At 41.2% G+C, this 27,877-nt stretch overlaps 1 protein-coding gene across 4 annotated transcripts in view; it reads right to left on the reverse strand.

The window, feature by feature from the left end:
• Positions 1–27,877, reverse strand: part of LOC146812806 (alpha-2-macroglobulin-like protein 1) — a 468,691-nt gene that overhangs the window by 10,720 nt on the left and 430,094 nt on the right. For 3 of the 4 annotated variants that reach the window (XM_085619916.1, XM_085619915.1, XM_085619913.1), the window contains 6 exons: positions 27,730–27,759; positions 26,738–26,767; positions 24,430–24,459; positions 23,438–23,467; positions 21,105–21,133; positions 7,060–7,082 (listed from right to left, as the gene is read on the reverse strand). In XM_085619916.1, coding sequence (XP_085476042.1) covers positions 7,074–7,082; positions 21,105–21,133; positions 23,438–23,467; positions 24,430–24,459; positions 26,738–26,767; positions 27,730–27,759 — 158 coding nt within the window. In that variant the 3' untranslated portion in view covers positions 7,060–7,073. The remainder of the gene's footprint in view (positions 1–7,059; positions 7,083–21,104; positions 21,134–23,437; positions 23,468–24,429; positions 24,460–26,737; positions 26,768–27,729; positions 27,760–27,877) is intronic. The other variant, XM_085619914.1, reaches the window with a different exon arrangement.

Genomic DNA, 27,877 nt, shown 5'->3' on the forward strand with positions numbered 1-27,877 from the left:
TCCAGGGAAGACATGGCTTGGCAGTTCGGGCTGGACTGTTCCCATGAGGCACAGGGTCAGACTGATTTGCATATGGCCATGTCTGAACTGGGGTGGCAGAGTGGGCTAAAGAACGGAGATGGATTAAACCCAGATCAGTTGACTGGGGGTGAGTGCTTGCAATGTTCAACACTCCATCCATCATTTCCTTTGGTTTTTGTAAAGGACAAGAATACACTGCTGAATCAGGCTCAATGTGTTATTTAACTACTGGAGGATCTGGGATTCATTATCAATTAGTACAAATTTGATCAGAAACACAGAATGGAATTTCTCTGATTTACTAACCATTCCCATAGAGCTATTCTAGAATTATCCTCCATCAAGGTCAAAATAATCAACAATGGGCTGAGGAGACTGATCGCATCAGATCGGATTTCTCTTCGTACTCTGGTGAGGATAGTGGGACTTCTGGAACTTCTGTCATCATCGATCCAAGCGATCTTTCCAGGGCCATTACATTAAAGGGCTCTGCAACCTAATTCCTACCTTTGACAGCAGACCTTGGCACCTGCCATGTATTCCATATATTGCCTTAGTCCATCTCATCAGCAGAACCGGAGATATACATTTCCAAGCTTTGAGGTAAGTATGCGCATAAAGAGCACAAAGCGCCATTCGTGGTCATCTATCTGGTCATGCTAGCCTAGGGGAAAGTCACAATTTCAGGCCAGCCGCTATGGAGCGCAGGTTGGATATATGGAGAAGGTTAGTCCTGATGAGAAAGTTACCAAGTCTGGCATAAAGTGTTCCATTGGCAATGGAGGAGGCCGCGAGGAGCAGGGAAAAGCATTACAGATGGTAGTCAATGGTGTGTGAAGAGAAGGCCTGGTGACGGATGTTCATCACTAAAGCGTGAAGATCTGGACGGGTATCGCGAACAGTCATTGCTGGAGCTTAGCTTTGGGGGTCACTGCGTGCTGTGGCTGTAGCGTGAAGTGCAGATCTGGTGTTGCTGGTCATCAATGGCAGTCACTGTAGCACAAAGAGTCAGGTTCACTGGAACTTCCTGTTGGCAGTCGTCGCGGGTAGCAAGATTTTGATACGAACTAAGAGACCAAAACTTCGGGATTGCTCCCTGGCTTTAAGAGGAGTGCACTCTGATGCCAGCCAAGGGTTTAGGACATGGGGCGATATCTCTTGGGGATCAGTGACTCACTTTGGCAGAAGCCTCCAGGGCTCATGCAGATCCAGTTACCGGTCCAGTCAGGTCCAGTTGCAGTGTGTCTGCTGGGCAGTTGCAGAGAGGTTTCTGGAGCTTGTTGTATCCATTTTGCTCAGGATAGGAGGTCAGCAAACAGACCATTGGAGTCACTATGGTAGTCTTGGGTTAAAAGAGATGGTTCTCTCTCCTTCAAGCAGCAAGGCAGACCCCAAACAGCAGGACAGTCCTCTGAAGAACAAGGCAGCCCTCAAGCTGCAGTGGAGACCTCTTAGAAACAAGCCAGGGCTCAAGCAGCAGGGAAGCCCTCTATAGTACAAGGCAGTTCTTCTGAAGTCGTCCACAGGTCCAGGAGTGTACTGAAGAGTGGTTCAGGAGGTCCAATATTTATACCTGGTGCCAGCATTTTAAGTGGAGGGAAACACCCCCCTCCCCATCTAGGTCAGGAAACATCTTCCCTTCCCATGCCAGGCTCCAAGGAGGCTAGAGTGAAAAAAGACTGATTTCAGGTTCTTTGTGTGCTTGTTGGATGCAGCCATTTGAAATGTAAGTGGGACAGGAAAAAGCTTTTCCCCTCCTATCCTGGCAAGATGGCCCATCCTGATAACACCTCGTCTCCCTTTGCCCCTCCTATCCTGGCAAGATGGCCCATCCTGATAACACCTCATCTCCTTTTGTCTCACTGTCTGGGAGGAATACACAAAAGCCAACTGCCAAATACACCCAGTCATGTGATCTGGGACACAGACTGCAGGCACAAAATGGTTGGGACAAGAAAATGGAAACTTTCTAAAAGTGTCATTTTCAGAATTGCGACTTAGAATGCAACTTTACCATTAATAAGGGTTTTAAATTACAATTAATTAGAGTGTAAACATAATTTTCCTACCTGCTCCCAATCAAACGGTATCACTTACTAAATGTAATAAGGTAATGGAATGTTATCCAAAGAGAGAGATAGGCCTTACAGCAGGAAAACATTTATTTAGGAGATTTCCATTTCTAGAAAAATATTTTTTTTAATAAGTTTTATTTCCCAGTGATTGAGGGCATACAGTCACATCAACAGCAGATAAAAACAGTACAGAGAATACATTCATTAGAATTTGCATAACAAAGGGCAGTGAATCCCAAATTCTGTATATACTTTCCTGCTCCAGAGGAGAATAAAAAAGACAGTATAATAACCTTGCATTTAATATACCATTCCATAGCAGCGAGGAGTTCCAAAGCGATAGCAGTGGATCTCCCAGTTTGCCTAGACTTATATAAATAAATAAATATGCAGAAGCCACCAATCAGTTCTAGCTCTTCCCTTTTTCAGTAGCCAGGGGCTAACGAAGGTCACCACTCAACCAATTAGACATGGGGGACCAGATCTTTCAGCCCCACTTCTTAGCCCTCTAAACTCACAAAAAAAAGATGGAGTGAGTGGTGACCCAAGGACACTATCCCAAATGAAAGTGTGGATTCATATCCCTGTCCTATCCACTGTGTAGTAGAAATAAACTGAGGAAAAACAGGAAAGGAGGAAAATCAAAAGATTTGTTAATACTGCCCTCACCCACTATGTAGTAGCATGCTTCATTAGAGGGCCGCTAGAGACATAAAGGTGCAGACCAACACACTGGATGGAGTGCTGATTTTTTTAGTGAGGGAGAAATAAAGAAAAGGTGTGAGAGGGAAAAAGTATTTCCCAGAGGGATCAAAAGTGAAGGGAACATAAGAGTAAAACTGACTAAGGGGGTACCACTAAAATATGTTTATTCGTGGCCCCCCTTGACAGGGTTAAAAATGATTAGGAATGGGGTGTGAAGGAGGGGTAACTGCCCTAAACCCCCGCTGCATGTACCAACATGTTTCAGCCTTTTGGATTAGCCCTCATGGGGTATAGGCCTTCTTCAGGGTATGGATCCCTTGGCAGTGTGGTTCTGATCAGTATATGATCATTTATATAAAAGCAATTCTAAGCAATCTTCATAACACATTCGTCTTCCGAGTTTCACGAGTAGTCCTCCTAACCCGGGACGTCCCGGGGACACCTCCCTATAGTCAAACTTACTCCAAGGGTCAGTGTTGCTCCATCTGCCACCTCGAGTCCTCTGACTTCTTAGCCCGCCAGCCCTTGCAGTTATGTAAAGCTCTTTCTTGATTATATATACACCCAATAATCACCCCAGCCATGCCTGAAATGTGGGAGTCTGAGTATTTCCATCTTGTTGCAATTAACAGTCTAGCAACTGGGACCGAGATAAAGATAAAGTTTATCTGAGTCAAATCAAATCTGCTGCTATTATCATCCCCAAGTAGCATCATAAGTGGACTAATGCAAACCTTTCTCCCAAACAATTTCCACCAAAATGTCTCTATACTGTCCTTCAGAGGTTGTAACTTATCACAGCTATAGAACCTATGAACCAACTCAGCAGGAACCTCCCCACTCCTGGGGCACTTAGCATCTTCCCTTTTACCCCACCCGAATAGCTTCGCCGGCGTAAAATACAGATTAGGATATGTACAATTTAAGGGTACATGGTCAACATTTTAAATACAATTCACCCTGCCCTATGGTATGTTTAGAGCCTACCCTAGGGGTGACTTATAATTTTTAAAAAGGAGGGTTTGGGCTTGTCAAAAGGTTTATTTTGCCTAGTGAAAATTGCAGTTTAAAACTGCACAAAGTGCAATGGTAGGCCTAAGACATCTTAAGTGGGTAGCACAATAAGTGCTGTAGGCCTCCTAGTAGCATTTAATTTAGAGGCACTGGATAGATGTAATACCACTTTACTTGGGACTTGTAAGTAAATGATATGTGCCAATTGGGTGCAATTGGGTGTAGCAGGGGTAAAGTGGACAGAGCCCCAAAGCCAACAAATACGACTTCCAGGAAATGGGAGGGGAGAAGGCAAAAGGTTTGGGGAAAACCCCACCAAGGCTGTCCAGTTTAACATATCCGACTTCTCTACGGTGTACTGAGTCACTTGGCCCAATATAGAGGACTTCCCCTCCACATCTAATCATTTGTTTATGTTGACAACATAGCAATCAATTTTTACTGACTCATATGCATCCCCTTCGTTCTTGCTATGGTGCAATACATTTTTACAAAAAGTGCCAGTAGCTCTGTTTTTACTTTTCTTTTCACAACCTCTATTTAGACTAATTTCCTATACTTTTGGTAATGTACAATTACAATATTTCAATTGTCTCCAGGCATCTAAATGTACTGATTATAGCTGTGAATCCATAAGAACTTTACTTGTGATTTTGGGTGTGTATAATCACAGACTTGTTGCAACATTAGACCTTCCTGTTCTGAAAGAAAATCAGGCAACAATCTGACTGAATCTGCAACTCCTCTTCCTTCTGGCAGGGATGGAGCCGTAAACTTTTTTTGTCTGTTTTTCATGCACCTTCTCCCGTGTAAATGTGTTGTTCTTCATACCATCTCTCTTCCTCACCACCTTCCTCACCCATTCTTCTTAATAATCCATCTACCTTGCCGGTTGCGTCATTCTTTTCTCCTCCCCTTCTGCCTTCCCCTTTTGTTTTTCACTCAATTTAAATTGTTGTCTGTAAACATGTCTTGTATATGTAACTACAATTCTCTGTAAAGTGATTGATTATCTTACGGTGTAGTGGCGTTAAATAAAAATATGCAAATAAATAAATAAACATAGTGGGTTTAACCCAGTGTCAATCTTTGGTTGTACTTACACCCAAATCCGGTGCTCTTTTTCCCCATTGTTATTTCAGATTTAGGGGAATAAAAATGTATAGATGTCACAGCTAGCTAGCAGTAAATGTATTTAAGATCTTCTGCCAACAATTTGTTTAACATGCAGGTGGAACAAGCCTTGAATATTGATTTCTTCTCCTTTAGGGGATGATGGCATTATGACTAAAGCCTGACGTAGCCCAGAAGTCAAATGGCCCAAAACACACTCTGTGAGGTTGCAGGAGAAGATGGGTGTGGTATGATGTCCATATAAGGTAAAAACGAGAAATCCTGAGGTTCTGAAGTGACTAGAAAAGATAGAGCACAGCTTTGCTCAGGTATTTCTTCATGCATGATGTACGGTGGAAAATCTGTTCTACTGCGCCAGGATACCATTGGGTGAACATGCACTTTAGAAATACACGTTACGTTATGTTATGTTATGGTGGCAAGACGTTTTTTCAAATATTCAAGGGAGGAGTCATCCAGGGACGTCATGAGTAAATGGGAGCCGGAGCACTTAACCCCGCCCATGCAATATTTTTATGGCCCTGATCTCATGTTACAAAGTACTCCTTGGATTCCGTGGCGGCTCGTAGAGTGAGTGCTGCGGGGCGGTGAGTTGATGCAGCGAGCGCAAGGTAAATAGTATTATTTATTTATTTGCTTACTTTACTCCTGGCCATCGTATGTTCGACTACACTGCCCCTCCACCCTGCACCTCCCCCGCCCCGCCCCACAGCACTCCCTCTGCGAGCTATCACTGCTTGGATTGCAAACCATTGGTGGGCCTAGGGACAGACAGGCTAGTCTGTTACACTGACATTTTCCTTGTAGGCTGCAAGATAAGGGGATGCTGTCCAGTGGCGGCTGCTATGGAAAGGGGGTGGTGGGGCGAGGCAGGGGGGTGATAAAAAAAAAATATATCACTTACCTGATTATGGCCGCAGCTTCTCCTCTGTGCTCTTCTCTTCCTGGCTTCCGGCAGCGCACAGGCTCCCCTAAGCCAATCACGACACTGCTGTCAGCAGCATGACATTAGTGTTGTGATTGGTCTAAGTGGCCTGTTTGGCCGCTCAGACAGGGCCTGGGAGTCTTGGAACTATTCTCCAGCTGGCTGAGCAACACAGCCAGGTGGAGAAATGCTAAGTGTGCATGACTGTTTGGCCAGCCAAACTATCATGTGCACTTATGGTGCACCAACCACTCCTCGTCCCTGTGACCCCGTCCCGTCCCCGCCCTGCCCAAACCTAGCTCCATAGCCCATACTAAAAATGTAATGATAATGTTGTTATTATCATTTTATTTTTCCACTGCTCTAAGAGGAGTGGGATGACGCTCCCCCGCCTTAGTGGAGGTGCCGCCGCTGATGCTGTCAAAGATGCATGACCCACGCATGCTTCCATGGCCGCAAACTAGTTACAGCCTCCTGCAGTGTTGGGGCTTAGTTGAACATTTTTTCCCAGAAAAGCCACTGTCCTGCAAAGGGCATGGTCTTTAGGGCCATTTTACATCTTATGAGAATTGTAGAGCACATCCAGGCATGTTGGTGCAAAGTAACTGGCATGGGCGAAGAGCCACTGTGTGGGCATTATTCTGGTCGCAACTCAAGATCGTTTTTTGGAAAATGCCCTTGTAATAATGATTCCAAGTCACACAAGGCCCAACATGAGACATTTGGGACTCTGTCCACCTCGAAAAACAGATTCAGCATTTGAACATGTAGGGTGGACCTTATTTACAGCTGGTTTATAGCCGTCTCAGTAATCCATCACAATTAGTATCAATGTGACCCTTTGTCCTCACTGATCAGATAAGGATATGTGACCAGCTGCAGCTAAGGATTCTGGGACTTAGAACCATTAAGTCTACTAAACTATTGAGGGCTATCTACATGAGACCCTACAGGAAAGGTATGTGAATGACCACACACCCACCCTCTACTTTAAATCCCTCACAAATATTTAGACCTAAAGAGAGTTGTGGCAAAGTCTTACTGAAAAACAAGGCCCATTATACAGACAAGCCTCCTCCCCACACCCCATTCAGTTTAGTAAAACAGGAGCCTGAATACTTATGGGTCCAAATGCAAACTGCACTGTATTTTAAACACCTTTTTAGTACTCTTCAAAATACGTACCAATTTGGGGAGAATCATCGTAGCTAAAAAGAAAAGTAGACACACTTAGAAAACTTTAATTTATTAAATGACAACGAAAATAACAGGAATTGAAAATTAAAATGCACTTAAGTGGGATTCATACAATACAATGACTTAACCCCAAGTTTATTGATGTTTAATGTAGGTCTCGATTTCCAAATGTCTAGCTGTCTTAAGTAAATTTTTTTAGCTTGCAGCCATCTTTCTCTTCTTTTTTCAGCTTGCACATGGCCTCACTTATTGGGACCTCAGTGTGGCTCTGTATTATTTGAACCTGTTTCTGTAAACTATGTAATGAATCATGTACCAGTCTGAAGGACACCTGGAATGAGAACTGCATTGTGTGAAACTGCGAGACAGTGCTGAATAATGTACTTTTACCTGTATTTTTCCTTCTTTAATATGGTTGGTTGGGATTGTGGAACCTTTACATATTTACATCAAATGTACTTTGTGGAATTTTCTATAAAAGAATCCCCATCCTGAAGATTATTGGCTCAGTCTCCATTGAACTTTAGATGGCAACACTGTGTCGCTCTGACCTCTGATTTAGGGCTTAATTTATTTAAGATGAACTATATTTTGTTCTACTATTTTATCAATTGCATTTCAGTCTGAACTTCATGCTCTATGACCAATTGTTTGACTCTAATCATTTATTTGTCTTCTGAAATAACTTAAATCCTTCAATAAACCTTCGTGGTTTGGATATTCTTATCAGTCTTCATTGTAAAACATGATGTTCTTTACACTAAAATTTTGAATTTGATTGAATATAAAATTTCATTTATTGACTGGTTCCAGCTCAGAAGCAACAAAATACTTAGGGGATAAACACTGCTCCCGGTTCATCAGTGATACTTACATTTGACATACCCAGAATTTATGCCATCATATCTGGTAGCAGAGGATGGTTCGAAACTGGACCTGGAAGGTTCAAGATTGGCTTGGATAGTTTGAAACTGGATCTTCATGCTTCAGCTAACTTTGTCTAAAGGCTAAATTGCCCTAATTCAGTCTGTACTCTTGAGTTCCAATGGACAAGCTTGGATTAATCGGGGTGTTCTAGTGTTCCCGAAGTGTTCCCGAAGCTGATCCATGAATTAAGGAGACATGAGTAGGGTGATCCAGTTTGGCAAAGTGTGCCGTGAAAAGCATAGTATTGTATGCTGAGCAGTGCATTGTGGGATTTTTAGTTCAGGTTTTCGATGTCATGAAAAATGTATGCAGTTGTGAGAGCTTTTGTTATGTGGTTTTTAAAGAATTATTAGTTTCAATATGCCGTGATATTATATTATGGCGTTTCGAATCTGTAAACAACGCCCACTTTTTGAATAAATGGTGAGGAGGTTTTATTTCAGCATTCACTGAATTTCCTTAAAGAACTACCATTTTGCATATCATGACATCAATTGGTAGTTCTCATTGTACCGAGAGCGTCAGTGCATTACGGCCTCTCCCACGTAAACAGCCCTGATCTTTTTGCTGTTTTTGAGTGATGCGAACATCCGCGCATCATGATGTATCCTAGGATTTGCTAATAATTTTGACCTTGCTGTGTTTAGTTTAACAAGTGAAGGCCAAGTCTTTTGAAATACTCAATGTTTTCTAATGCTATGATATTACATTTTGGCGTTTTGAATTAATATCTAATTACATCGCACACATAAATTGAATAAATGATGAGGATGAAAGATCTTACGTTAAGATTCTTTTAAAGAACTACAATTCTGAATATAGTGACATCCTTTTGTAGTTCCTTTGGGTAGCGCGAGCATCAGTGCATCACAACGTCTTCCACGTAAACAGCCCCGTTTTTGAACCAATGAGGTGAGGGTAATTCTGAAAGGTTGCAGGATGATTGTGACGACATCACAATGAGCCGTTCGGCTGCTGATGGACAACAGGTGTGTCAGTACTAGCTATTTAAGCGAGGCTCCTGTTCCGTTCGTTGCCTCCATCCCTGACTTGGAAGTCTAGTCCCCGATCAAGACGGGTAAGCAGAATATACATATATGTTCTCTGACATTACTGATTTAAGATACTGGAAAACTCAGATTGTCTATTAATTTATAGAATATAGAGACCATTTGGTCCTATTTTGAAGTGCATGAAATCCAGGAGTTTTTGGTGATTATTGTTCTATCCTTTCAGGTGACATTTGCACCCCTTGAAACGGAGGATCTAAACTAAGGAAGGTTGTATTGATTCCAACCTTGTAGTAACTAACTGCTTTATACGTTTATTCTCACAATTTATTTTGTTTGGTGTTAGTATAATGTTGCAGTAGCGAAATTTTGACAAATATAGGTCCTGAAGAAAGCCTTGGGTACTGCACCCGAATGGCTGAAACATGTCGACCTTTAACTAGCAGTTATTTGTTAACACTGCTATTTTGCACTGTTTTTAGTAAGAGTGTGAGGAGTTTCTTTAATAAAAGAGTGTTTTTCTCCGAACAACTCTGTTTTAAGATTTCACTCACTATATAATTTGTGCACTGCACAAGCTTTTTGTGATCACAGACTGTAGATACAATTGTCTTTATTTATCTATGGACCTGGTTCCACCTGTTTACCTGAGCAAGAGAGCTTCCCGCGAAGGTAGTCTCTATGATCAAGAGATATACTCTTCTATTGGGTGGATGACCAAATGATAATACTGATCACGAAAAGAATTGATGGGAATCCAGCCTCTGCTCTAGAATTCCCTGTTCTGCCTCTTTATACACACTCCTGTTTTTTCACGTGCTCCTTTCTATTAGCATTAGACCCCCAGTTCTTGTTGAGGTTTATACAGTAATTTTGGGGATCAGAACTAGGGCAGGTCCGTTAAAATATCCCTTAGACCCTATCTCTCTAAGTGCGTTGTTGTTGTTCAAAGAAAGAAGGGGCCAAGGTGAAAAAGAAAATGGCAATGAGTGACATTTAGAGGGAAAAAAGAGCAAGTGAGCCTAAGGCTGGAGGGATTACTGGATTTCCTTTGAGAGAAGTGCATGGAGGGGAAACTTCCTTTACCCCCCAGTCACACCAACAACTGCCTTTACAAAAAAGTAAATTCCCCGACTGCGATGTTAAAATGCGTTCCTTTTACCCGAAAGTCGTTGCTTTAGGGGGTGCATTGTTGGGCTGATGTTGGACTTTTAAGTCCAACACCTCCCCTACTGTTGCGTAGATTGGAGTTGGAAAAGTAATTTGTACCATTACGTGGTAAAGTAATGTGTGGTAATGTTGCACTCGGGATAGTGACTAGAACTGGTTTGAAGAAGTAGAAAGCATTGTAACTGTTCCAAAGGTACTTTGAGAAGATTTGAATATTGTTTGAGGTTGTCATTCCCAGTGATTTGTGGACCGAATGCAAAGGAGGCCTGAACTGGCACACACAAGAGCCCTGAGAACAGCCCAGAATCATCTATCTCCCAACATTATGACGAAATACAAGGAGGTAATTGAGCATTTGAAACGGAAGGTCCCCCAGAAAGAGGGGAATTGGTGTAAAAATATGAGACAAACGCAGGAGCCGAAAGAGTAAGTGCACGCCTATTATGGGAGGTTAATTCAGATTTGCTTACAGAGCAGCAGAATAAATGATTGAGTTAGCAAAAGCCTTAATGGATTAGTTTTGGCGTTTGTTCTTAGTTTACGACCAGAACTTATTCTAAAATACAGCAGAATGTGATGTGTTGGCAGGCAAAATCTGTGGATGACATTTTGATGATTGTGAGGTTTTGTAGTGCTAATCAGAAACCAAACAAATAAAAATTAAGGAAAGGTACATGGTCATGCAATTTAAGCTGGCTCAGAACAATGGGCAGAAGAATTCTTCAATAGAAGATTCTGTCTCTGATTCTGTTTTGAGTATGAATGTAGATGTGCAAGGAGTTGGTGATCAAGGTGGAGTTCAGTACATACAAACTGGAAATGTTGTTTTTCCAGTTTTCTTTTTCACCTTAGGTATCCAGTCAAAGATTATAGTGTCTCCAGGTAAGATTCTTTCCTGACTTTAATTGAATACATGAATTGAAGTTATTTGAAATTTGATATTTTCTTGGTTTTTGTTGATTTTGTACCGTAAAGTTAGAGGTTCGATATTTGATTTTTTTTAGCACTTTAGTAGAAGAAATATGCCCACGAACAAATAAAGTATGGCAAAATTAGACAATTAGGGCCTCATGTAGGTAACATACTATTTACCGATACATAAATACCGAATTTTACCGAATCGGTATTTATGAATCGGTAAATAGTATGTAGGTAAATAATCGGTAATTATTACCGATTCGGTAAATATCGGTAATTATGAATCGGTATTTACCGAATCGGTAACAATGCATCCCTTCCCATTCATTCCTATGGGCCTGGAGGCCCATAGGAATGAATGGGAAGCCAGTTACTATTACCGATTCGGTAAATACCGAATCGGTAATAAGGGAGGCATTATCATGGGTGGCAGGGTGTCACATTGACACCCTGTTGCACCCCTGATTCGTGCATGTGTGCACATGTGGCGCACATACATGCCCTAAGGGCATGTATGTCTGCCACATGGCACTTTACAAATAGCACAAAAATGCTTTTTGTAAGGTATTCGTCATTTACCATCAACTTGTAGTTGATGGTAAATAATGAATCGAGACACCAATAATGCACTCACTTGAGTGCCCCCTACATTGCATTTCTGGATTCGGTATTTACCAAATCGGTATTTTACCGATTTCTTAAAATTCCGATTTGGTAAATACTGAATCCAGAAATCAGCCACCTACATCTCAAGTGCCTCAATACCGGTCGGTAACGGGATATTTACCGATTTTCGGCCGTTACCGACCGGTATTGAGGTACCTACATGAGGCCCTTAATCTTTATCACTATGATGGTAATATTTATTGTCGGATTGTTAGTAGGTTTTAACTCTTCAGTTGGGCATGCCTAACCAAGATAAAAATTAACCTTTAAATGAAAGAAGACAATTAAATAAAAAATTGTTGTATAGAGATAATCCAGTAAGTGACCTTATGGAAAATGGACATTTCAGGCTGTTAGATGAATATTCCAAGCTTGTGACTGTTATATTTGTACCTTTTTGTCTGTGTCTGCTGCTGAAGGTGTATGTTACATCACCCCTATCCCTTATCATGCAGTGTGTTTATAAACGTATTCTATCAACAGTATTTTCTTGAACTATATCTTTGCAATTATGATGTTTTTTGAAGAAGGTGCTTATTGTTAAATGCTTGTATTCCAATAATGGAAGCATATGCTTGGGCACTCTGTCAAAATACATCTCTCATATTACACAAATGAACCCAACTAACAATGTTGTTTTTTAATATACATGTAGATCACATAGAGTTATGAAAGAGTTTGTAGAAGAACTCAATGAATGGAATGCTAATGTCAGTGGCAAGTCGGAGGCAGAGAAATTGGTTGAAAGTAAAGAAAGGAAAGGTCGGCAATCCAAAGTTGCATCCAAGATTCAGTATTGACCAGGCACGAAATTAGCAAATGTGTATGGTATGTGAAAAGAAACGGAATGAAACAATGGAAGCAGTGGGTTGAGATGAGTGTGAAAAAAGTTCTGTGACAAAGTATATGATTTTAACTAGACAAAAGCCCATTATTAAAGAGATTTATTATGTGTGTTGTAGGACTCTTTGATTTAAACGTGTTTGTAATTGGGTGGATAGATGCTACTTAGGTTTAGTTTCTCCCAGTTTTTACCACATGGGTGCCTTTAGTAAAAGGAATGATACAATTGTAAAGAGGAAGAAACATAGCATGACTTAGCTGTTTCTGCAGGGTCACCACCAAATGTTTTGACATCCTCTCCTATTTTTGCTGAATTCATTTTTGTTGGCCTTAGGACTATGTGTACTTTACCACTGCTAACCAGTGCTAAAGTGCCTCTACTTTAAAAATGGTAATAGTGGCTTACACCTGATTGGCATATTTAATGTATTTATAGGACGTCCTTTGTAGAGTGGTATGCCATATACGCAGTGCCTGTAAATTAAATGCTACTAGTGGGCCTGCAGCACTTGCTTTGCCACCCATATAGGTCGCCCCTTAAAATATTAACCCAAGCCTGCCATTGCGACCTGAATGCAGGCTTAGACTGCCAATTCGACTAAGCAATATAACTCCCTTACCAAGCCTTAAACTCCCCTTTTATTGTAGATAAGACACCCCTAAGGTGGCCCCTCGGTAGCCCCTATGGCATGGTGCACCGTCATTAAAAGGTTGGGCATCTATTTTAAGTTTAACATGTCCTGGCAGTGAAAAACCCTTAAACGTGTTTGTTACTACTGTGAGGCCTACCTCTCCCAAGGGATAACATTGGGTTGCCGTATTACATTTAATATGTTCTAACCTTTGATTGGGATCATGTGAGCATTTCATGTTTGGTGTCTGAGAAATTGTAATTAAAAACTTTCATTAATGGTAAAGTCAGATTCTAAGTTACAATGTTGAACATGCCACTTTTAGAAAATTAACATTTTCCTACCCCAAAACTATATGGTGTCTGCGGCTTCTCCTGGCTCACATGACTGAGTGTAGTTGGCAGTTGGACTTCGTTTATTCCTCCCAGATAGCCACACATTAGAGGGATAAGGTGTGTCTAGATGGGGCCATAAACTGGTAAGATGAGGTCAGAGCTGCTCACATCCTCACTTGCAACTGAATAGGCTGTGCTCTGCCTTCACACATATGACTTGTCACCCCTGCATTGTTAATGCATTCCGCCTGGAGCCAGGGCAGGGGAGTCAGCAAACATCAAGCACTTGAAGGGGAATTCTCTAAGAAACTTCTCTTCCTTCAAAGAAGGCACTCTTCAGTACACTTTCTAGAAATTGGAAAGGACCCTCAGAGGAATGCCTGCAGCTGCAGCCTGCTGTGTACTTCAATCGGCTGCTTTACCACAACCAGGAAGGACTGCACCCAAGACTACCAGAGTGTCTTCACAGGCTAGTTTGCTGGCCTCCTGTTCAGAGCCTCAGGGACAGAAAAAACTTCCATCATCGTGAACCCGCACCTGGTCCCAGCCTCAGTGAGATCTATCCCACAAAGTGGTGCCCCTCCTGTCCTGGACCCTTGGTGGTGATGCTTAAGGTGTCCAGATAGCTAAAATACAAAACTTGGGACTTGAAAAATGTTTGCCAGAAACTTCTCTGAACATCAAAAGAAGACCAGGCCCAACCTGCTCGCCATCTGCCCGAGGTGCATCGCCAGTCAACCTGACTTCGTGGGTGGCATTTCCAACGTTCTTCTCTGCAGCAGCAAATCCTGTTCAGTGTTCCTTTGCCTAAGGGGGATCCGGCCTTGTGGAACTCTTGTTGGCTACAGCTTCCTGTCTCGTTCCGCTGGAGATTTTTGACTGCCCACAAAAGTGACCAAGTGCGAATATAGAAATGTTCACCCTGACTCTGTCCAGTGGCTCCCTGATGATGATGCTCTGTCCTCGGACACTGCCGGCAACCTTGCCCCACTGAACTTTACCTTCTCAGAACATTTTCTTTGACATTTCTTTTAATACAAGGCTCAATCCACTCTTTGTATCTAACCCGCGCTCCACTGCGATCAGCCATATTTGTCGATTGAGACCACCTAAGGGTGATCCAAAGTTTTAATATCTGATAGTCCTTAGAGTCTGGGAGGAGGTCCACAGAATGCAAGCTGCAGCACAGGAGAATGATGATAAGGAAGATGTACTGGATGATTAGGAGTAGAAAATAGAGGCTGAGGAGGACTACTTTGCAACAGTTCCAGAGCTGGAGAGAGACAAACTTATTTTTACCCTGGCCCCAGAACCAGAGGAGAGGAGGAGACCCATCTTGAGTGAGACTCCCTACTAAGACCATCACAGGAAGCAGTGTGTGTTCCTAACCACACTGTAAGGCCATGGGGGACAGAGAGCTGAAGGGGAGAAACGCTTGTGGGCTCATGAACTGGGTCTCAAGGAACTGGATCTAAAGCTACAAAAAGCCTCAGAGTCCATGTGAAATGGTGGCAGCATTATGCCAGTGCCAACTGAAGAAAAGAGGGTCCCCAGCCCAGAGGACCCAAAGCCAACTTTGTTGTGGGGGATGAAATAGACAACTGGTTTGAGGTCTATGAGGTTGCCCTGGAGATGAATAGTGTTCCTGAAGAAGATTGGGGACACCCTTTGGAGGCATATTCACAATGAAGGGAGGGATGCCCTGTTAGCTATGGGGCAAGGGGACAGGATAAAGTTTCATCTCATGAAAGAGGCCCTGACCAGGAAATATGGGCTAACTCCAGGTAGGTATAGGCAAATGTTTAGGGAGGTAAACAGCGTTAACAATGCATGGGAAACAACGCATGGTGTTACAACGCGGTTGTTACAACGACTGCATTGTTAGTTCGCATACCGTTACAACGCAAGTCGGAACAACGACTTGCATTGTAAGGGGCAGAAGGTGTTGGATTTAAAATACAACACCTTCCCTACTGTCCGCAAAGACTGGAGTTGGAATAGTAAATTATACTATTCCAACATCCAGTGTCCCTTACAACGCAAGTCGTTGTTCCGACTTGCGTTGTAACGGTATGTGAACTAACAACGCGATCATTGTAACGACCGCGTTGTAACGCCATGCGTTGTAAACACATGCGAAATAAGGTGGCATATTCGTTTCGGAATGATCAGAAGCTGCCCCAACAGACCTGGATGTGGATCATTTTTTCAAGGCATTGGATGGTTGGGTGAAGGACAGTGAAGTGAGTGATTACAAAGGGTTGTATAACTTGATTGATAGTGATCACATGTTGAGTCTTTGTTTTAAAAAGCTGTGCCAAAACCTTGTGGATAGTAAGCACCCTGTCCCCAGGGAGTTTGCTCAGCACGCGGACCACTGGCCTAGCACCAGGGTCCACACAAAGGTACCTGGAAGGGATCCTGAGGGAGGTGGTTCAGGTCACCACCGACAGAGAGAGGGGATGTCCACAGTGACTCATACAGGTCCCAGAATAGTGAGGGAGGAAAAGGTTCACATACAACGACCAAGGATAAGAGGAATGGTTCTGGTGGATGGCGGCCCAGGGTGACTCATTTCCAACCACAGTGCTTTAATTGCCTGCATTTGACCAAGGGGACCTGGTCTATACCAAGAACCTACCCACTAGTGGGAGCTCTACAGGAGTGGCCCATGTGGTCTAATGGGGAGGTAGCCTCCAGGGGCAGGTGGTAGAATATGTTCTTGTCTCCCTTCATTGGGAGATAGACACGAAGGGTAGACTTGCAATCCCTGAGGGTGGGAGTCATCATTGTCATCATGTCAAGCTGAATGGGGCCCTGTAACTCTCAGAGGGACACCAAGTCAGATTATGGTAGTGGAAAGGCTGTTTCCCCAGAGCAGTACTCTGGTCAGGTGTGTAAGGTAACTCAGGACCAGAGACAGGACATGTTCCGACCCATAGCCCTGGTATCCCTTGAGTGGGGTGGGGTGGGGAGCTGACCCAGAGAGGGGTCATAGTTAGACCCCCAGTTGTCCATAGACTGCATTTTGGGTAACACGTTGTCCCGGGTGTCAAAAGACCTCGGAAGGGCGGCTTCCCAGGTCGCCCTGGAAGCTCAGACAGAGGGAACACAGGCCCAGATGGAGGGAAATGAGGTGAAAGGAGTTCACAGTGGAAGGACCAGTGGGTAAGGGTTGCCAGCTCTGAGAACAGAGCATCTCAAGACTGACCCTGGTGAGGCCACTTCTAACCAGGGGGTGCTCCCTGAATTGTCACAGAGATGGAAAGCTGCAGACCTGCACCAGGCAGACCCCTGCCTGACACAGAGTGTATCACCCTTGCAGTGGGTGGTGGTTCCCTCCTGGAAGTCCTGGCTCACCATCTACCTGTTCAGCCTGGGTGCACCGGTCTCAAGCTGAGTGCCCAGTCTCAGGCTACTACCCCTGTACTGGTGGGAAGGAGAATGGAAAAAGTATGACTAACACCTGGGGCTGTTGCCCACCCATCTGAGAAATCTCAGCAGTCAAAGATCCTGAGAAGGCCTGTCAGTGGCCTCGGTTTGTTGCTGTCCTTATGGGCAGAGTTTTCCTTGGGTTGGGGACTGAAGTCTGTCCAAGGGCTGGAATGAGCAACATCACTTTTTTGGCCATGGTGGTGCTGTCTGCCTACTGGAATGCATCTGTGAGCAAGTTCAGTTTAGGTGCTGCACAGGTAGGGTGCACAGGTTAGGAGAAGGATTCCCTGTGGGTCAGTTCAGTGGCTCTGCAGCGTGTAGACAGAGGTTACCAACTGAATTCAGAAAGAAGTAAAACTGACAAGTGCTTCTGCAGTAGAGGGCCATTGTCCACATTCTATCTCCTTAGGGGAGGTATTGATTAGCATATCTTGGCTTTAGGCTGGAGGGGTGTAGTGTTGGACTTGACACTCTCTGAAGGGCCACCCCAAACCTTTAGCCTACAACCTGCTAGTTGTTGCTCAATTCGTTTTGTAGGCCTTAGGACTCTGCACTTTACCAAGCTAGCTGTGCTAAAGTTCTTGTGTTCTCTCCTTTAAATGTGGTAACATTGGCTTACACCTGATTGGCATAATTAGTTTACTTATAAGTCCCTTGCAGAGTGGTATACCATATACTCAGGGCCTGTTAATTAAATGTTACTAGTGGGTATGCAGCACGTATTGTGCCACCCACTTAAGTATCCCTTTAAAACCTGGCCTAGGCCTGCCATTCCAGGATGAATGCAGTTTTATTTGACTTGGCAATAAAACTCCCTTGCCAAGCCTTAAACTCAGCCTTTTTAGGCATATACGTAACCCCAAAGGTAGGCCCTAGGTAGCCCATAGGGCTGAGTGCTTTGTAATCAACACTTTGCATAAGATCATTGAGACAATTACATGTGGCCTATCCTGAAAAAAAGATATTGGGAGCCTACACTAACAAAGTGCGCAGTATAACCTCTATAGTTGGACATGAAAAAAGAGGTCACAAAGGAGGTCAACAATAGAGATTTCACTATCAATGAAATCATTTGACTGGTATAGATGTAATATGGATATGTGAAACTATGTTCATGTTGGATATATATTTGAAGTTGTTGTATGTTTTGACCCATAGATTTGGGCATAAATTACTTATTATTCATTTAAAAAAAGTTGTTTTGGAAATGCAATGTGCAGCCAGAGAGTGCTGCTGAAATGTGCCTCACACAAACTTGTGAAAGAAAATTAAATTACTTGATTTTATGAAAACGTGTTGATTAAATAATTTCAGCTAGGGAACATTGCAAGCTTTTTGACTTTTAGAAAGTTAACATTTTCCTGCCCTAAACTACATGGCTACTGCAGCCTCTCCTGGCTCACATGACGGATTCGAGGTGGCTCCCAGACAGCCACATACTAGAGCGATTAGGTGCACTGGCAGGATGGAGGGGCAGAGCTGGGCATAGCTCCACTTGCAACTGAATAAACTGTGCTCTGCCTTCACACAAAGGACTTGTTGCCCCTGCATTGTTCATGCAGACAGTCTGGAGACAGGCCAAGGGAGTGAGGAAACTTCAAGCACTTCAAAGCGAATTTAGTAGAAACGTCTACTACTTTTAAAAAAAGTGCCATTTATAAAAAGGGGACCCTCAGACCTACTCTTCAGTTCCCTTTCTGGATCTGCAGAACGACTCTCAGAGGACTGCCTGCTGCTGTATACTCCACATTACTGCTTAGCTGAACCAGGAAGGACTGCTGTGCTGCCTGGAGCCTGCCTTGAACCCTCACCGGCTTGCCCTGCTGCTTGAGCCCTGCCTAATCACCTGTACCCTGGACTAGCAGAATGACTTCAAAGGCTAGTTGCTGGCCTCCTGTTCAGAGATTCAGGGACAGAAAAGGCTTCCTCCATCTTGAACCCACATCTGGACTAACCATAGTGAGTCCGAACCCTCCAATGGCCTGCCCCTTGATGGTGGTGCTAAAGGTGCCAAGGTAGCCAAAATTCAACATTATTTGCCTAAAAACTGCCCAGAGAACCTGAGAGAGGACTGAGACCAACCTTCTAGTCTATCTGCCCAAGGTGCAACGCTGTTTGGCCTGACTTCGCATTAGCTCCCGCTACGTTTTTCTACAGAGCTGCAAATCCTGTTCAGTGGCCCATCACCAAAGGGGTATCTCCCCTTGTTGAACACTCATTGGCTAGAACCAGTTGCCTTTGTCTGCAGGAGATTTTCGACTTCCAAAAAAGTGACTAAGTCAGAATGTAGAAACCTTCACTGCAACTACATCCAGCGGTCCCTGGCGATGCCACTTCCTCCCTGGAAACCGCCTACAGCCTTGTTTCGCTGAACATTACCTTTTCAGAACATTTTCTTTGACATTTCTTCTAAGTCCGAATGAAAGCGCTGACCTGGCCAATCGACTTTTTGTATCCTACTCATGCTTCATTGCGGTTGGCCATATTCTTCGACTTTGACATAGTCTCACATGACTAAACGTCTGTAGTTGGCGCTTTTTTCTTTCAGGTGCTGTTTTTACATTATACATTAAAAGTTCATAACTCTGGTTCTATTGATTTGTTAAGTGATTTATTAAAATGTGCTCAGTTTTTCCAGCTTGGTGCATGCTTTTTATTGTGTTGTGTTTCCATATTATTACTTTTTGGGTGATACATAAATACTCTACACATTGATTTTCATTTAAGCCTGACTGAGTTTGTGCCAGGGTACAGAGATTTAAGCTCAGGTTAATATAGAGAATTGTGTAGTTGATACTGATAGGGATTGTGGCTTTTGCTTGAACAGGGGTCACCACCCTTCAACCAACAACCCAGTTTCTCACAGAGTGGATCGAAAATATGTGAAGATCAGAAAGTTGTCTACCCTGTGTATCAATTGGCTTCTAATACTGCAGGTGCATTAAGAACCCTTAACAAAGAACTAATGGCTATGTCAGCCATAGATAAGCAAAACGGGGTAGTTCTAGATATATTATAGGTGAAAAAAGGCAGTGTCTGACGCATGATGAAGGAATGCGCCCATCACTAACATCAGACATGAGGACAAAAGTTCTTGAAGAAGCAGTTGCAAGGAAGGGAGTTTCAAAGATTGGTTAATGGTTTGGTAAGTTACGAAGAGATGTCCTTAGAATGATACTTGCCCCTATAATAATTGTTTAGTTTGGTGACAAGTGTGTTTTTGTTGAAACATTAGCTGTGAGCTGTTCATCAAAAGGAGGGCTAAACTGTTGTGGGAAAAGGAGCTGTCAGCAATAAGCAGAATGAAAAGAAAAAGAGAAGATTATGAACTAGGAAACATCTGATCTACGGCATACAATGAGATGAAAGACTTGGAGCAATCCATATACAATGTTCAGGAATTACAGTTGTATTTTAAAGCAGATTGTGATGCTTAAAAAACTGTCTCTTAAATGAGCAGGGTCAGTTATAGCTCTTTGAAAAGATACCAGGGGCTCCTGTTTCTATTTATTTGTTTTTAATAAGGGTTTAAAAGCTATGATTTCAAACAAAATTACTTAAGGATTTATTTGACTTTTTAGCTGCTCTTTTTAAAAAATGAATATAAAAAAAAGACGCAAAGTTCTGTTTCTAATATGCAAGTTTTCTTTAAGTTAATGCACCTTCACATTTATGAAATGTATTGAAATATGTGGTCTGGGGAACCAGAACATATACTAAATAATTCTAGTGTTTAGGTTTCCGTAGAAAATCTGACTGTGGAGAACTTTATGTCCAAGTCTAAAGGGTTAGAGAAGAACCAATAATCAGCAAATATTCTTCTGCTAAAAATATGTTTTGAAGGTGTGACCGATGTTGTTCGATGGATGAGCATAGCTATAAAGACAGAGGTAAACAGATTGTCAGGCTGCATCTAAGTCCAGAAGGGGAATGAGAAACAGTGAACTAATATCTAGCTGGGCTCCTCGGTCAATAGTTCAGTCTTTTGCTTCCCCCATATACATTGCACAGGGAATTTGCTCTATGAATGTAAGAATGTGCTACTCTTAACTTCTCAACATCATAAAGACTTTTCAGTCAATGTTCAAAGTACTCACGGGGTCAACAGTATTGGCTGATGTTAATGCTAGAAAAAACAGAAGCAATAATCTGAGTCAAAAGGCAGGCTACCAAAACCTGTAACTTTGATAGCTTTTGTCTAAGAAATGACTTTGTATACATGCTGTGGAATCCTGGAAGGAAAGCTTACATTGAAACCTGTATTTACTGTATATAGATATGAGAGGAACAATGGATGGTCATTTAAGGAGATCTTTGGACCTGACACTTTCAAATCCGTTTTAAAATATTTTGGGGACCATGTTTAACATGGATCTCTCTGACAGAAAATGACACATTTTTCTCACAACCATTACTGAACTTGAGGGCAGTTATTAGGGCCCTAGGACCATTTGTAGAAACTGTGTTGTATGAGATGTGCCTTCTCTTCATCAACCTTTCATCATGTTGGCTGCTGGGTCAAAATATGGCTAATCAATGTTGTCATCCTAGAATTGCATTGAGTCTCACTAATAATGCTATGGAAAAATAATTAATTATTATTTTCCAAAACTTTACCACCACTAGCCTAGATAGCAATGATTGGTATGAATCATTCAAGATCATCTGGAAAACAAGTTGAATTTCACAGATATTATTTTACATCATTTTGTGTAAGTATACACACAGATAATTACATCCTGATTTCTCTACCTCAAGGTAATCTTCATCTTCTGCAAAGACAAAAATACACTCATCTTTTCTAGGCAATTGCTCTGTATCTTTAGTACTTTGTTTTCCTCGACCAGAACTGCATGCATGGTACTACCACTATTCTGCGTTGCTGCCATTCTGTAAGTTAGTGCTGTGAAATAAAAATAAACTTTCATAGAAGTAGAGTTAGTCTTGGTATGTGCAAATTGATTATCAGATCTCAATAGAGCAATGGATAATGTTCCATGTTTTAGAGCGAAAGCTGCTTATGCAGATCTATGTGGGTGCAGGACAACTACCTAAAATAGGCAACAATACAGGTACACATACACAAAAGTTCCGCCTCCTCATTTGGACAGTAGGAACTGCTCACTTTCCAATGGCAGGCACTTTGTCAGCTCTACCTTGGCAGATTTATTAGCAGGAGTCAAAAGAACTAAAGCGTCACCAGAATTTCAGCATAAGAAGATGCACCTTTACAATGCATATTTTGATAATTTTTGCATCCGCCATGGAAGTCATGGTGTTCGAATGTGAAAAATGATAAACAAATCATTTTACTGACAGACAATTTGTAGAAAGTCTGGGGCGCATTTTTGCTTTTCAGAAGTAAAAAAGTATCATCTGTATCAAATTTCAAAAAAATGAATCAGGTGCTGAAGTTAGCTATAAGGGGCCATCCAAGCATTGATATTTTTATCGAATGAGCTCCTGGCATGGCGGCAGGAGAATGTAACTCATAAAGATCCACATGAAACCAGCAGTGATTTCTAGATACAGTTGGTGGTTTAGAGTTCTAATGGTGGAAGACCTGTCTGTCTAAACAAATCCAAAATGCAATGTTGTTTTAAGCTGCTCAGTGATTCTCTGAATAGTCATGAGGTTTTCAGACCTCAATGGTAATGTAACAAAAATCATTTCGAAACATTTACTGTTTTTAGGACATCCTTATCAGTCATGCTGATTAAATACATTGCCTGATTGGCCCTGACCAGTATTTTCGGAAAGTGCAGTTTTCAAATGTCTTAAATGAGCTGGGTCTGTTATCACTCTAGAAAACATACCAGCAGGTCTTTTCCACTTTCTTTGTTTTTCAAAAGGATTTAAAATAGCTGAATTCAAAAAAATATACTTTAGAAGTAAATACATTTTCAGCTACAATTTTTTAAACAAATACCAAAAAAGATGCAAACCGGTGTTTATATTATGTAGATTTTCATTTAGTTAGTGGACGTTAAAATTGAAATACTGTATTAAATTAAGTGTTCTGGGGTTCAGCACATGAATTAAGGTACTCTAATGTGTAGGCTTGCAGACAGAATGCTATCTTGAAGAGCATTTTGACTAAATAGTGGGGTTTAAAGCTGAATCAAAAAATTGGGAAAGGTTCTTGTCCTAAAATTGTGAGTTTTTGGAGGCTTGATTGATGCTGTCTGATAGATGAGCATGGCCATGAGGATAGAACAGAAACAGATGGTCAGGACGCTTCTGAGTGTTGACTGGAGATTTGGAATAATCAGATTCTAGGTAGTTGAGTTGCTCTGCCAATAGTCTAGACTTGGGGTTTTGCCCCTCCCATAAAGAGTGCACACTGAATTTACTCGCTGAAAGTAAGTGGGTACAACTCTTTATTACCCTAATCATTAGGACATTTCAGAAAATATTTGACAATACTTACTTGTTTCATCAGTGAGTTCTGATGTTGATGCTAGCAAGAAAACAGAAACAACAATGGGAGTCAGAAAGCAGGCTACACTATCCAGCAATTATGATCACTTTTTCCTAAGAAATGACTTGGTAAACTGGCTGTAAATTCAATGTGGAAATCATTCTTTTGAAGCCTGCAGTTCTGGCTTTGAGATGTACATCAGAAGAACAATGGATGGTCATTTAAAAATATCTATATGTTGTATATTATCATGCAGCATTATTCACTGTGAGCCTGATTAAAGGAACTGCATGACTGGCACTGAAGAGTATGTTGAAATATTGTAGATTCAAAATCTCTTTAATGAACAGTGTCAATTCTAAATCTTGAAAAATACCAGAAGGCTGATCTCAGTTTTACTTTTCTTTTCAAAAAGGTTTTAAGAGTGCTGATTTCAAACAAAAAACGTTATTATTTATTTCACTATTTAGCTGCTTTTTAAACAAAAAATAATTAAATAAATGAATAAAGAGTGTTGTTTCCAATATGCAAGTTTTCCTTAAGGTGCTGCACATTTAAATTGGGAAAATGTAATAATGTATTAAAATATGTAGTCTTGGGATTAGGCACACATATTAAATTGTCCTAGTGCGTAGGTTTCTAGAGAAAATTTGATTGTGGAGAATGTATGGCCAAGGCTATGGGTTTAGAATAGAACAAATAATCAGCAAATATCTCATGTTAACAATGTGGTTTTTGGTGATGTGATTAATGCTGGTAAATGGGTAACCATGGCTATAATGAGAGAAGTGAACAGATGGTTGGGTTCCATCTGAGAAAAGCAAGGCGACAAGAAAGAGTGAGCTTATAGGATACTGTCCTCCTCGGCCCGTACTCTACTTTTTGGACTGCATCTACTCCCATAAACAATGCACAGTGAATTTTCTCCATGAATGTAAGAATGTGCAACTTTTAACTTCTAAACCTCATAAAGACTTTTAGTCAACGTTCAAACTACTTACTTGGTCCAAGTATTTTTTCTGTTGGTGATGCTAGGAAAAATGGAAGTAAAAATCTGAATCAAAATGCAGGCTACCAAATCTTATAAATATGATAGATTTTATCGAAGAAATGACTTTGCATAATGGCTCTTGAACCTGTGATATCTATCTGCTTTATGCTTTCATTGGACAATGGCTCTCTGGCAATCATGAGAACATCAGACCTGACACTTTCAAATCAGTTTTAAAATATTTTTTGGGAGCAAAGTTAACATGGATCTCTCTGACAGAAAAAGACTAATGTTTCTCACAAACATCACTGTCCATGAAGGCAGTTCTCAGGACCCTAGGAGTATCTATAAAAACTTTGTTATATGAGATGTTCATTCTCTTCATCAAGCTTTCATCATCTTCTCTGCTAGGTCAAAATATGGCTAACCAATCTATTCATCCTAGGAATGCAATGAGTCTCACTGATAAGGCAATCCAAATAGAATTATTTCCTTTTGGCAATGAACCAACGCTAGCCTAGATAGCGATGATTAGTGTGCATTATTCAAAATCTGATGGAAATCAAGTTGAATGTATAGATATTATTTTACATCATTTTTTGTAAGCATATACGCCGATAATTACATCCAGAGTGCTCTACCTCAAGTTAGTCTTCATCTTCTGCAAAGACAAAAACACACTCATCTTTTCAAGGAAATTGCTCTGTATCTTTATTACTTTGATTTCCTTGACCAGAACTGCATGCATGGTACTACCACTATTCTGTGTTGCTGAAATTCTGTAAGTTAGTGCTGTAAAGTTAAGCTAAAGTTTCATAGAAGCAGGGTTATTCTTGCTGTGTGCAAATGGATTATCAGATCTCAATAGAGCAATGGATAATGTTCCGTGTTTTTGAGAGAAAGCTTCATGTGCAGATCTTTATGGGTGCAGGACAACTACCTTAAATAGACAACATTACAGTTCCACATACTCAATAGTTCCACCTCCTCATTTGAACTGCGGGAACTGCTCAGTTTCCGATGGCAGGCACTTCGTCAGCTCTAACATAGCAGATATATTAGCAGGAGTCAAAAGGCCTAAAGTGTCACCGGAATGTCAGCATAAGAAGATGCACCTTTATGATGCATATTTATATTATTATTTGCATCAGTCTAGGAAGTCATGGTTTTCAAATGTGAAAAATGATAAACAAAAGCCTTTTACTTACAGAAAAATTGTAGAAAGTCTGGGACACATTTTTGCTTTTCAGAAGTAAAACGTATCATCCATATCGTATTTCTCAAAAATAAATCAGGTGCTGAATTTACTGATAAGGGGCCATCCAAGCATTGATATTTTTATCGAATGAGCTCCTGGAATGGTGGCAGGAGAAAGTAACTCATAAAGATCTAAATGAAACCAGCAGCGATCTCTATATTCAGTTGGTGGTTTAGAGTTCTAATGGTGGAAGACCTGTCTGTCTAAACGAACCCCAAATTTAATGTTGTTGTGAGGCCTACTCAGTGATTGTCTGAATAGTCATGAGGTCTTCAGCGCTCAATGGTAAGGTAACAAAAATCCTTTAAAAAATGTACAGTTTTAGGATATCCTTCTCAGTCATGCTGATTAAATACATTGCCTGCCTGTGCGTGAACAGTATCTTGGGAAAATACAGTTTTCAAATGTCTGAAATGAGCATGGTCTATTATCACTCTATAAAACATACCAGCAGGTCCTTTCCCCTTTCTTTGTTTTTCAAAGGTTTTAAAATTGCTGAATTCAAACAAATATACTTTAGAACTGATTTAATTTTCAGATACAGTTTTTTAAACAGATACCAAAAAAGATGCAAACTGGTGTTTGTAAAATGTACATTTTCATTTAGTTAGTGTACTTTAAAATTGAAAAACCGTATTAAAATAAGTGGTCTGGGGTTCAGCAAATGAATAAAGGTACTCTAACGTGTGGGCTTGCAGAGAGAATCCTATCTTGAAGAGCTTTATAACTAAATAAAGGGATTTAGAGCTGAATCAAAAAATCAGGAAAGGCTCTTGTCCTAAAATTGTGAGTTTTTGAGGCTTAATTGTTGCTGTCTGATAGATGAGCTTGGCCATGGGGAGGGAACAGAAACAGATTGTCAGGCTGCTTCTAAGTCTTGACTGGAAATTAGGAACAATCAGATTCTAGGTAGTTGAGCTTCTCTGCCAATAGTCTAGACTTGGTGTTGTGCCCCTCCCATAAAGAGTGCACACTGATGTTACTCCCTGAAAGTACGTGGGTACAACTCTTTATTTCTCAAATCATTAAGATATTTCAGCAAATATTTGAAAATACTTACTTGGTTCATCAGTGATTTCTGATGTTGATGCTAGCAAGAAAATAGAAACAATAATGAGAGTCAGAAAGCAGGCTACAATAAGCAGCAATTATGATCACTCTTTTCTAAGGAATGACTGTGTAACCTGGCTGTAAATTACATGTGGAAATCATTCTTTTGAAGCCTGCATTTCTGGCTTTGAAATGTAGATCACAAGAACAATGGATGGTCATTTTAGGATATCTCTTTGTTGTATAGTATCATGGAGCATTATTCACTGTGAGCCTGATTAAAGGAACTGCCTGACTGGCACTGAAGAGTATGCTGAAATACTGTAGATTCAAAATCTCCTAAATGAATATTGTCAATTCTAAATCTTGAAAAATACCAGAATGCTGATCTCACTTTTACTTTTCATTTTAAAGAGGTTTTAAAAGTGCTGATTTCAAACAAAAAACTTTAGGATTTAATTTACTATTTAGCTGCTTTAAAAAAAATGAATTTAAAAACATGAATAAAGAGTGTTGTTTCCAAAATGCAAGTTTTCCTTAAGGTGCTGCACATTTAAATTGGGAAAATTTAAAAATGTATTAAAAAAACTAGCCTGGGGACTAGGCACACATATTGAATTATCCCGGTGCATAGGTTTCTAGAGAGAATCTGATTGTGGAGAATAAATGGCCAAGGCTATGGGTTTGGAATAGAACCAAGAATCAGGAAATATTTCTTGCTAAAAATGTGAGTTTTCATGATGTGACTAATGCTGATAAATGGGTGACCGTGGCTATAATGAGTGAAGCAAACAGATGGTTCGGTTCCATCTAAGAACAGCAGGGGAACAAGAAACTGTGAGCTTATAGGATACTGTCCTCCTTGGTCTATAGTGTACTTTCTCTGCCTGCATCTGCTCCCATAAACAGTGCACAGTGAATTTTCTCCATGAATGTAAGAATGTGCAACTCTTAACTTCTCAACATCGTAAAGACTGTTTAGTCAATATTCAAAGTACTCACTTGGTTCAAGTGTGTTATCCGTTGGTGATGCTAGGAAAATGGAAGCAATAATCTGAGTCAAAATGCAGGCTACCAAATCCCATATATATGATAGATTTTATCAAAGAAATGACTTTGCATATTTGCTCTGGAACCTGTGATATCTATC

This window comes from Triturus cristatus, chromosome 7 (assembly GCF_964204655.1).
Source record: "Triturus cristatus chromosome 7, aTriCri1.1, whole genome shotgun sequence".
Classification (NCBI taxonomy): Eukaryota; Metazoa; Chordata; class Amphibia; order Caudata; family Salamandridae; genus Triturus; species Triturus cristatus.